Below are 12,784 nucleotides of genomic sequence, written 5' to 3'. Positions count from 1 at the left end.
AATTATTATCTCCATTTTTCAGATGGGGAACCTGAGGCAGAGAGGTTAAGTGATTTGTTCAGGATCATACAGCAAGAAACTGTTGGAGGCAGGATTAAAACTCACGTCTTCCCTTAATAAATGTTGGAGAGGCTGTGGGAAAATTGGAACACTAATGCATTGTTGGTGGAGCTGGGAGCTGATCCAACCATTCTGGAGAGCAATTTGGAATTATGCCCAAAGGGCGATAAAGCTGTGCATACCCTTTGACCCAGCAATTCCACTTTTAGGTCTTTTGCCCAAAGAAATCATGGAAGGGGGAAAGGGACCCACATGTACAAAAATATTTATAGCTGCTCTTTACGTGGTAGCAAGGAATTGGAAGTTGAGGGGGTGCCCATCAATTGGGGAATGGCTGGACAAGTTGTAGTATATGAATACAATGGAATACTATTGTACTGTAAGAAATGATGAGCAGGAAGAGTTCAGAGAAACCTGGAGGGTCTTACGTGAGCTGATGATGAGTGAGATGAGCAGAACCAGAAGAACATTGTACACAGTATCATCAACATTGAGTGTTGACCTACTGTGATGGACTATATTCTTCTCACCAATGCAATGGTACAGAAGAGTTCCAGGGAACTCATGATAGAAGAGGATCTCCAAATCCAAGAAAAAAAAAGAAAGAAAGAACTGTGGAGTATAGAAGCTGATTGAACCATATTATTTCTTTTGTTTTGGGTGCTGTTGTTTTTTTTTTTCTATTTTGAGGTTTTGCATCACTGCTCTGATTTTTTCTCTTGTAACAGGATTAATGCAGAAATAGGATTAATGTTATTATGTGTATATATATGTGTGTGTATATATATATATATGTATATGTATAGAGATATATAGATATAACCTATATCAGATTACCTGCTGTCTAGGGGAGGGGGGAGGGAGGGGAGGGAGGGAGAAAAATCTGAAATTGAAAAGCTTGTATAAACAAAAGTTGAGAACTATCTTTACATGTAACGGAAAAAATAAAATACCTTATACATTAAAAAAAATTTTTTTTAAAAAGTATAAAGTTCAAAAACAAAACAAAACAAAACAAAAAACCTCACGTCTTCCTTAATCCAAGTCCAGACCTCTACCCGGTATGTCACTTAGCTGCCTAATGTGCCCTCTCTGGGCCTCAGTTTCCTTACCTGTAAAATGGAGGAATTAGATAAGACGATCTCTAAGATCCCTTGTAGATCTAGGTTTTAGGAGCCAATGTATATGGTTCCTGCTCCTATCTCTCAACATGACAAGTTTAGTTCTGGATTTATATACACCAACTCCAAACAAGGTGTTCCATAATTCATGATCATTTAGTCTTGATACGAGCTGGTCAATGGCCAGTTGTCTTCCTAGGGCCTAGCTTTGCTCAGGATCATTTAGCCACTTAGGTCATTCAGCATTAGGGTCCTGGGCTGTGGCCCACACAGCTGAGACATAGGAAGGACCCTCAGGGAGAGAGAGTCTGTAAAGAAGCTGAGGTGGGGGTGGGGAAGGCAGAGAACTGGCAAGGTTTGGTTTAGACCCATGGGGCTGGGGCCAATGGAACAGCAAGGTTCATATGTCTTTTAAGCAATTGAAAACAGTGCAAGTAAAGATAGGTAAGATACCAGAGCTGAAAGGTTAGATCTGGGGGAGAGAAAGTAGATTTTTTGTATGTACACACAAATATACACATACATACATATACAGCTTCATAAGTATAAAGGAAAATAAGGCGAAGATGTTTTTGTTCATTTTTCCATGGAATTTCCCGAAGTGGATAATTATTAAGCTAATCAAGTTTAATTGGAACATTTTAAAATTACATTGGTATGTTCCTTAACTGCTTCCTCATTATTCTACAATTTGGCCCCATTCCCTACTTAAAATAATCTGGCAAGCCTTCCCACCACCGTCCCTAACTCTGCGCACCCTGCTCCATCCACCTCTCTTCCTCCCCTCTCCCTTCTCTCTACCAGTCTATCGCCAATCTTTGACAAGCTGCATGGGGTGTTAAAAGAAAATAATCCTGGATCTGGTGGTAGTAGATCTAGGTTAACCTGGTTCTACTTTTTGTTACCCATTTATTACCTGTATGACCTTGGGCTATTTCATGCTATTTTTTGGTTTTTTGTGTGCTCATCTATAAAACAAGAGGATTGAATTAAATGTTCCCTAAGATCCCTTTCGGCTCTGAATCCTAAAAGAAAGATCCAAATCTTTAAATACTGGCTCAAAATTGAGTTCTTGCAGAAGGAACCCCTCAGAGTTGTGATTAATGCATCTAACCCTGATGACTTTGCACTCATCTCAGGTCCATATCAGTTTGCAGGCAATGTGCTGGGTTCTGAGAGGAGGCACTTATTAAGTATCTACTATGTGCCAGGCACTTTATTACGTACTTTGCAAATATTATCTCACTTGATCCTCACAACTCTGAGGGGTAGCTGCTTTATGATCCTCATTTACAGCTGAGGAAACTGAGGCAGACAGGGGTTAGGTGACTTGTCCAAAGTCACACAGCTTGTGAGTCTCTTGGGTTGGATTTGATCTCAGGTCTTCCAAGCCCTGCTCTCTATGCACTGTGTTTTATCCACCTAGGTGTTTCTGGAGATATACATCAAAAACAAAACAAAAAACAGTCCCTGCCCTCAAGGAGCTAATATTCCAATAAAATAAGCAAGGATATACCATTTTGTACCTAACAGAATCTCAAACTACAGCCTCAGGAAGAGCTTCCCAGTTTGGGTTTCCAAAGTCCTCTCAAAAATGTTCCTGACCCCACTCAGTTAGTCTCTCCCTTTTGATCAATAAGAATGTATCACATGTTTCATTATTTCCTTTGATATTCTTGACTTTTTGTTTTTCCAGATGAATTTTGTTATTATTTTTTCTAGCTCTATAAAAAAAAAGTATCACATGAGCTTCCATCATAGTGAGAACAAGAACAATTGATTTAAACTAGAAAACGTCACGAACTCAAAAAAGCCTCAAAAGACAAATAGTATAAAATATATCAAATATAACCACTGCCCCAGGGCCACTTCCTTGCATTCTCCAAATGCCAGGCCCACAGCTAACTGGAGCCAAGAATCTGATGTTGTGAGCCTATTCTATACCTAATCTAAATTGATGAGTACAGTGGGTGTAGAACTTGCCACCAGTGACCTCCAAAAGCATTGCATCTAAATGCTGGCAATAGCTGGTTCTCTTTCCATTAGATGAGTGAGGACCCGCCCCCCTCCCCACCTGCATCATCCTGCATGCACAACATGGCATTTGGAAGGTGAAGGCTCAAGTGCCGTGAGACTGCATCAGGCTCTTAGATCTGGCATTAGCTCTGCCATGGCACCTCTGAATCAATCCTCTGGTCTCCCATTGGCAGGAACAAGAAAATACCTATCACTAAAACACTCCCCATGGGACCCAACGAGGCTGACAAACACCTGGCCATGGCAGGAATTCTTCTTTCTCCCCATTTGTATCTTCCTCTTCCTGCTCTCTATCCTAACATTAGAATATTTTCTCCCTTCATCTCCCCCATGATTTGCACCCTCCAATCTGGCTAAGTCCATGACATGAGGGTCTTAAAGTTGCGCCGGAGGTTTCCACTGCTGGCAGCTATTGCAAACCAGTTCAGAGTAACCCAGGATCTGTGTCAACTAATACATACTCATTACATGCCTTATACTTAGTTCATTTCATGTATGTAGATTATCTCCCCAAGAAACTGTAAGTTTCTCAAGGGCAAAAGACCATCTTCATTATTTATTAGAACTCTGACTCAAGAATCAGAAAAATTCGCCCCAAATCCAACCTTTGAAATTTACTGCCTGTGTGACCCTAGGAAAGTTGCTTGACCTCTGTGGCCCTCAGTTTCACCAGCTGGAAAATGAAGTGATTGGTCTAGATAGCCCCTCCCCCCCTTCTAGCTCTGCAGCTCTGAACCTAAGATCCCATGTTCAGTCTGCCCTAAATCCTATGATGCAGTGATCTGCCCCCTGTGGATGCTCAGTAAATGCTTATTGGATAAATGGTCTCCTAACATTGATATATGTTCAGTCTGCATGGTATATTTCTCTACCTCAGCCTATGAGATTTAAAAAATGAAATATTTGGAAAGACATCCTCAGGCACAAGAAAAAGTATCATATCTGATCTGTCCAAGCATCAGTCATATCATATGGAAACTCTCACATGGGATAAGGGAGGGTGGTTGCAATACTTTCAGGTATTATGTATAATAAAAGTCATGTTTTAAATATATATATATATATATTTTTTTTTTTAAGCTGGCAGAAAAAAACTCCATTAGAGACATATGGCAAATAGACCATCCTTTTCCCTCTCTAGTGAATCCTTACAAAGTTCCCTATAAAATGGCACCAGACTTTTTTTTACCTGTAACCAAACAATAAAACATGAACATAAGAAAATAAGAATCTTTTTTGTCTGTGTTTCTGGCATCGGACAAAACAATCAATTTTTAAAGTCACACACAAGAACAGAGATTTGGCAATCTGGGTTAATGCTGCTTAAAAGTCCTGCCCCATTTGATACTTTCACTGCACATTAATATTGTCAAATGTGTCATTAAGTCTTCAAACGCTCCTCTTTCACAACATCATAAACTCTCCTTCAAGCAAATTTGCTTTCTCTCTCTCCCTGCCACAGCACATATTTCATAATATTGGAAATGAGTGAGAGCTAAAATTAAGATGTTACATACAGAGAAATCCACAGATGTCATATTAAAATCTTGCACCAAATTTTAATTGCTACTAATGGAGCATACCATTCCAAAGAACCCTCTCTGCAGTCAAAATATCTTTACCTTTGGATAATTCAAAATTTGAAAACAGGTTTTTAAATTTAAAGTCATCTAGGTAATAAAACAAAGTTATGACATTTTAAAGCATTCATAATCACTTCATTTTTAAGCATACACTTGTAGAACGAACAAATATTAGAACTTTTAACTCCCAAAATAATTCTAAATACAGTATACAGCCTGAATTCCAAAGTAGGAATTTTCACTGGTCTGATCAGTTTTCATGTTTGCTACTTTTCTTAGTTTAAAAAAAAATAGAAACTAATGGATTGCTTTTATCAGCAGTAACACAAAGTCAACATCATTAATTTATAACTGATAAAACATTTAGACCATATCAATACCTATTTCTTTTTCTTTTTAGTGAGGCAATTGAGGTTACGTGTCTTGCTGGTAAGTGTTAAGTGTCTGAGGCCGGATTTGAACTCAGGTACTCCTGACTCCAGGGCCGGTGCTCTGTCCACTGTGCAACCTAGCTGCCCCAATACCTATTTCTTAAATATAGACTGTCCCCAAAAGTATTAGTGCAATTTTAAGCTTTTTAATCCTTTTAATTAAAAAAAATTATATTAAGGAACCACTGTTGGTGATGAAGTATGTAATACTAATATCATTTGCATGGTTTAAAAAGTTAATACTTGAAGCTATCCATTAGCAAGCATTTGTTAATTCCATACTATGTTCTCAGGACTGTACCACCGTCCTATGAGAATTAGCCTTTTACACACACACCCAAGTACAGACACACAGACTGGTGAATTCCATCTAAAATCTACCATTTCCAATGTCTCAGAAGCCCATCACCAGTGAGTTCAGCCTACTTCCCCTTTTAGTGTTTTTTGACTGGCTATGATACTTCACCATCTTCATGAAAATTAGTGACCATCCATCTCTCAGGAAACTAGTGGAACATGGTATTAAAGAGACGTCATTTGCTATTAATAAGAAATGAATATAATGTAAAAGTAGATAGAGTCTTTCTATTACACAAAGATGAGAAATCATAAAAACCAAAAGAAAACTGCTGTGGGTTATTTTTCCCCCGATAGCACATAGCTCACTATGTTCCTAAGCACTGAGCCACTCCAGGTTTGAATATGATTTAATCTTGAAAAGAAGTATTTTAAATGGAGTGGAGTGTCCACAAAGCATCTCTATGGCTGAAGAAATCATAACCTCATTGAAGTCTGAAATAGACTTTGCACCACTAAATCATTACTCTCCACCGCTAACAATGCCAAGTCCTGGGAATGTAAATCTCCCTAAATGAGAAATGAGATGCTGGATTGGATTATTAATTGCTGAGCATTCCCTTCATTTTAGACCTCCGTGGCACCCAGGGGAAATGTGGTTTCGTAAGCCCACATTTTCACAGGACCTTCCGAGTCCAATAAACACATACATGTCATATATGTACAGAGTTTGATATGATTGCTACATGTCAGAAGATGTAGAGAGAGACTCAGCTACCAGCAAGCAACCCTCATGTACTTATTATTCAAGGACTAGTATTTAGAATACCTACACTGGCTGTTGAACATTGCAGCTTAAAATCCCTATGGGCTTACTGTGAACCATAACCACATTTTTCCCCTCAGTGATTACTGAGTTAAAAAAGAAGCGGATAAGGCTGTACAGAAATTCTCTACCAGCAAAAAGCATAACTCTTCTGCCACAATTTTAAACAAAACCCTATTTTTTCCCACCCAGGAAGGAGAGAAGAGAGGCTGCTGTTATTGTTGTTATTTTAATAGGTGTCTAAAACATTAGGTATGTGTAAAACTGTGAGGGGGTGATGCCTTTGCTCCTAACTGTTAATTTATAAGATGCTTGCCAATCTGGATGGTGAATACTGTATCTAGCCATAAAAGTCCTATCTCCTTGAACATTGCTTCAGTATAATTTTCCTATGCACACACATGTTTAAATAGATAGATGAATAGATAGATGATAGATAGGTTAATAGATAGATGATAGGCAGAAAGACAGACAGACAGACTAACTGACCACCTATATGTACACAGACATTTACAGAGATAGAAATATATTCAGACACAAAACCCTAGACTGGCAACTAACACTACACTGTGCCCTAGCCCCTCTAGATATCTTTAAATTCACTTTATTCCAAAGACAGACAGTAAAAATAAAAAACAAAAGACCCAACAGACAGCTCTACACTACAAACAACAAAGTAGCTTATTTAGGAAATTAAATACATTACCAGACGCATCTTGAAGTTTCTGGAGCACCTGCAGGTAAAAGGAAGCTGTGAATCTGCTGTCAGTACCAGTATTCCGTAATCTCACAGAGACCGATGTGAGTGTCGGGGAATATCTGGCGAGTGTGAGGCTGAAAATCCTTTTGAGTTGAGCTTACTCTAGGCATCAGAAAGCCTCAAAGAGGGAGGGAGAAAAAAAAACCCAGCAACCCACAGACAGCTAGATGAGAAACTTCTGGCACCTCTCCAACTCAGGAATGAATTCTCTGTAATTTGGAGATGGATAGTGATGGAAATGAAAGGAAACCTCGATTTCCAGATGAATTGGATCGTGCCTTAGTGGCCATGCAGAAATGTGCAGGTAGCAGTCTCTCGGCTCATTTTAAAACAGTCATCAAACAACAATACTGAAGGAGAGAGAGAGAGAGAGAGAGAGAGAGAGAGAGAGAGAGAGAGAGAGAGAGAGAATGAGAATTAAATGACATCCTTTTTTAAAAAGGGAAGGCTACTCTAGTCAGTTCCCGAAGATGACTATGGAAACTTTGGATACCTCACTCCATCAGTTACACATTTTATTAATCCCAGCACGGAGGTAAACTAGAAAATCTAATTCCTTTTATGTAGAAAATGGGATTTATTGCTTCTTTTATAATGCACTTCAGACATATAAATACATAAATTTATTTATGGGGTTTGGGTTGCTTATGTAAAATTACCACTGGACAGCTCAGATAAAATGCTAAAAAAAAAAAAAAAAGCTAATTCACAGTTTTTCAAGCAAGTGGGAAGGGGTGTTTTTAATACTCAGGAGCAGAAGATAGTCCAGCTATTTAAATTTTGAGCTGGAAGCAAAACCGGATGTAAAGGAAGAGACCTGAAAAACTGACACATGAGAAATATGGCTCCACACGTGAATATTGAGTGTGCAGGTGGGTACAGTCTATAAATACATAAATAATTAAGGGCAAGGAGAAAACAGCTTTATCAAATTAAGTTTTTGGAACAACAGCTGAGACTTTGGGGGTAAGTTTGCAAAAAGGTTAATGATCTATGGAAACAGCCTGCAGTATTTCACAATGACTAAAGAATACCTAAAAATGGAGTTTGCCCAGCCACATCTGTGTCTCCAATTGTATTAAATGATGTCAGATGTCATCTCCTGGAAACAATGTGGACTCCAGGACTGGGGCAGGAGGTGAAACTTCAAAAAACCCTTGATATAATCACAATAAGCACTCCCTCCACCAAACTGATACTAATACCACCACACCTGAATGTCTTCTTGGTGGGGGTTTGGGGGGGGGGCAACAACAACAAAAACTAAATAAATATATCAATACCGTATAGTCAGCTTTCTCCTAGACCCAGAAACATGAAGAATCTTAGAAATCATTTCATCCAGCCCCTTTCCACCACCACTACCCACATAGATTATAGGCAAACAGGGTGAAGTGACTCGACCAAGGTCACACAGTTACTATGTGTCTGAGGCTAGATTTGAGGTCTGCCTCACTCCACACCTAGAGCTCTATCCACTGAACCACCTAGCTTCCCTATACCTGGCACATAGTAGGCACTTGTTTAATGAAAGTCTCTCACATGTTGTTCATTTCCCACCTGGAGAGCACTCCTGGACTTCATTATGGTTTCCAGAAACTTATGATCCTAAAAAATCACATCAACTGACACCCGCACCTCCTCAGTCCCCCATCCCCTAGGGCCCCATCTCTCTCTGATTAGAGAGGGCAGATGATGTACATCAGAGAGCTCCTCCCAGATCGTCCATTCAAAGAGGGTGCCCAGGTAAGCCACCTCATCATTTCCTACCTGGCTATATGATTTCTTCTGCCCTGCCTCCCACACCCCTCCTTCTTATATGTTGTCTTCTCCCATTAAATTGTGAGCTCCATCAGGGCAAGGGCTTCTTTTGCCTTCCTTTGTATCTCCAGTGCTTAGTACAATGCCTGGCACATAGTAGGTGTTAATAAATGTTTATTGACTCTGTATTGTGGAATGAATCTACAGATGAAGAGACTAGTTTGCCCTAAATAGGATCCATCATCATAAATTCATAGATGTAACAGACCCTAGAGTTCATCTGTTCAGGAGCTCTTAACTGGTAGTATGTGAACTTGTTTCTAAAGCTATCTTGGGAAGTGAGTATCAGTATAATGTGTTTCTTTTATGATCCGATGTATTTTATTTTGTTCATTTAAAAATGTTATTCTGAAAAGGGTTCCATAGACGTCATCAGACTGTCCATGAGAAGAAAAAGGCTAAGAACCCCTAAACTAGTCCAACCTTCCTTTCTGAGGATGAGCAACTGAAGTCTAGAAAAGGAAAGTGAACGGGCCAAGCTCAAGCAGGTTGTAAGCAGCAGTCAGAATTTGAACTCAGATTCTCTGGGTCCAGATCCATTATCAATTCTATCCCAACATGCAGCTTCAGCAGATGACTGGTTCCATTTTACAGATGATGAAAAGGTGTCAGAGAGAAGGAAAATAGATATTTCTGACTCCAAGTCAGATACTCTTTCCACCACCCAAGTCCTCATACGAATGCATAAAGCTGTTGACTATTTTCTTTCTAGTCCCTTTATAGTCTAGTCCCTTACACAATCCTATCCAGCATTTTCTTGGCTTTGGGGGCCATACATGATCAATATTCAGGGTATGATCTTGAGCTGGAAGGGAGGGATCAACATCAATCCCATCGGGATCTCAAATTTACTTCAATGAAGTTCATCTCCCTGGGGTTTTCTCCTGATCTGCAAAATGAAGACCATAATGCTTGCACCACATACCTTACAAGGTTGTGACAAACAAATGAGAAGACACCAGCATTCTACTGATGTAAAAGTGTTTTATGTAGTAGGGAGCAATATTCTCAGGTTTGGGTTGCTCACTTCACTCTGGAGTATTGTACTCCACATATTGTTTGCTGTATGTGTATGGATGGATATTTGGATTGGTAAATAGATAGGCACACATATATACATACACATATATTAATGTGTACATAAGTGTGCATTTGCCTAGAGTCATGTATACATACATGCATTTGCACTTATACACATGAAGGGGTTGCTTCAGTTAACAATACCTTACCATTACTCACATTGGAACATGAAATTGATTTGTGTTAGGTAAGGATTTTCTGGTACATATGGAAAACCAATGGGGAAAAGAGGAAGGAACAGATCCTGAATGGCAACCCCAACAAAGGGGAAAGAGATAAGCTTGGCCAGAAGTGAAAAATCATAAAGGCACCTACCTACATAGAAATGAGATATATAGCATGATACTAATGTCACCAAAATCCTTGGAAGTATCAATGATTTAACATCAAAAATAAATATTGGGGGCAGCTAGGTGGTGCAGTGGATAAAGCACTAGCCCTGGATTCAGGAGGACCTGTGTTCAAATCTCACCTCAGACACATGACACTTACTAGCTGTGTGACCCTAGGCAAGTCACTTAACCCTCATTGTCCCACAAAAAAAAAGAAAGAAAAAGGTAAATATCAAAGGATAGAGCACTAAGTAAGGTATTTTTCATCTCCCCTGTTCCTGTCTCTAAGAATCACTGGACCTATCCATGTGTCCTGCAGTCCAGTCCTACTATATGGGTTGTCTCCTTAAATTAGAATGTGAGGGGCAGCTAGGTGGCACAGTGGATAAAGCACTGGCCCTGGATTCAGGAGTTCCTGAGTTCAAATCCGGCCTCAGACACTTAAAACTTACTAGCTGTGTGACCCTGGGCAAGTCACTTAACCCCATTGCCCCGTAAAAAAAAAAAAATTAGAATGTGAACTCCCAGAGAATAGGGAATATTTTGCTTTTCCATCTGTAATCCCAGCATTTAATATAGAGCTTAGCACCTAGATAGCACTTAATAAATGCTTTTTGATTGATTCATTCTTACACACAAACAGAAAGGGACATTTTCTTTATTGTATTCTGACCAAGTGACCTCAGCTAGTTTCATGCCATTTTTTTCATTAGTGCCCAAGTTCAATCTGAGTATGCTTAGAGCCCTGACCCCCTAGGAAAGATAAGGTTATCATCAAAATAAACTACCACCCCATCCTTGTTTCAGCATTTCATGAAATAACAAATCCATGAAATCAGAAAAGATTCCATAGGCATAACATAAACCAAATTAAATAATGTAGTATCCATAAAAGGCAAATTGAGTCTCTAAGGCAAGCTCCCACTGATATTTGAACCTGAAGGTCTGATTTGGGGAATATCGTCATTCTTTTTTTGTTTTGTTTTGTTTTTTGTTTTTTGTTTTTTTTGCGGGGCAATGGGGGTTAAGTGACTTGCCCAGGGTCACACAGCTAGTAAGTGTCAAGTGTCCGAGGCCGGATTTGAACTCAGGTACTCCTGAATCCAGGGCAGGTGCTCTATCCACTGCGCCACCTAGCTGCTCCCAAATATCGTCATTCTTGACAAGTGGTCCACAAGGTCAGGTATTTGGGGTAGCTGGCATTAGTCCAAATGACAAAAGTATTCAGGGCTATAATTATCATCTCATTCTTCTTATCATTTTGATGGAGTTCAGATAAAAATCATTTGAGGACAAGTTGTCATTTTCATATTTAATGTTATCTAGATTCTTGAGCAGGGAGATAAAATAAATTGCCTTTTGTAACTTAGTAAGGATAGAGAGATGTAAATTCATCTTCTGCAGGTTCTGTGAAAGCTTCTTTGGGACAATTTGTAGCAAAAGGAATGATGGGAATGATGTGTATTTCATAATCTTCCCATATGGTTCTAATTTCTTTCACTAGGTCTCTATATTTTGAAAGTTTTTGTGTCATAAAATTTGTAAAGTATGAAAAGCTAACATGACACCATTTATTTTACAATCCTAAATTTTTATGGATAAATGTTATGACCATGTGATTAGAGGCAACAGTCTTACATGTACTATTGTACTCTGGTTTCAATACAGTTGTTTTTTTTTTAATTCTCAAGGATATTTGGTGGGTTGTCTTACATCGTCAATATTTGTCATGGTCATTGATAATGAAATAATAGTGAGCTGTTGGCTTATTATTCTATCGTTAATACTGTTATTATTTGTGTTATTATAGGTCGATCACATAATTAAATGGCATGTGTGAAGGCAATTCTTCTTTCCTGACTCCAAGAAATATACCCCAAGACTCCTGATAGAAGGGAAGGAACTCCAACTCAGAGTACAGCTAGGAACAACAGGTGGGAGTAGCACACATCAAAACAGCCACTTAATAACAGGACCAAAAAGTAACTGGGACCCCCTATATGCAGGCAATGACCCAACCCACAAATCTTCCTACTGAGAATAGAGGATACTCTCTATTTAGATGCAGTATTTTACATTTTTTAACTTTGATCCACAGGGGTTCAGTCTCATGGGTCACTGGTTCACAATGAAGTGGATACCCTATGCATTATTTTAACTACCAATGGATTATTTTAATTACTCACACTGAGTCAAATCATAGCTGGAATCCACAGTATTACGGGGCCTGGCAGGCCAATCTCAAAGATCAGTATTTGGTGACCTATGGGATGAAATGTAAGGAATAGTCAGTCTATTGATAAGTTTTTTATTGCTAAATATATATATATATATATATATATATATATATAGCAGTTCTTTCATAGTGGCAAAAAAAATAAAACTGAAGGGACACCTATAAAAATGTGGCATATGAATGTAATGGACTATTATCAT

The 12,784-nt window shown here is 38.9% G+C and overlaps 1 protein-coding gene across 1 annotated transcript in view; it reads right to left on the bottom strand.

The window, feature by feature from the left end:
* LOC122749242 (schwannomin-interacting protein 1) overlaps positions 1-7,253 on the bottom strand; it is an 830,285-nt gene extending 823,032 nt beyond the window's left edge. The window contains exon 1 of the mRNA XM_043995506.1: positions 7,062-7,253. Coding sequence (XP_043851441.1) covers positions 7,062-7,070 — 9 coding nt within the window. The 5' untranslated portion in view covers positions 7,071-7,253. The remainder of the gene's footprint in view (positions 1-7,061) is intronic.
* Positions 7,254-12,784: the final 5,531 nt, after the last annotated feature.

The sequence above is a fragment of the Dromiciops gliroides genome, chromosome 3 (assembly GCF_019393635.1).
Source record: "Dromiciops gliroides isolate mDroGli1 chromosome 3, mDroGli1.pri, whole genome shotgun sequence".
Taxonomy (NCBI): Eukaryota; Metazoa; Chordata; class Mammalia; order Microbiotheria; family Microbiotheriidae; genus Dromiciops; species Dromiciops gliroides.
The sequence above is the reverse complement of the archived record's forward strand: the minus strand, read 5'-3'. Positions and strand labels throughout refer to the sequence as shown.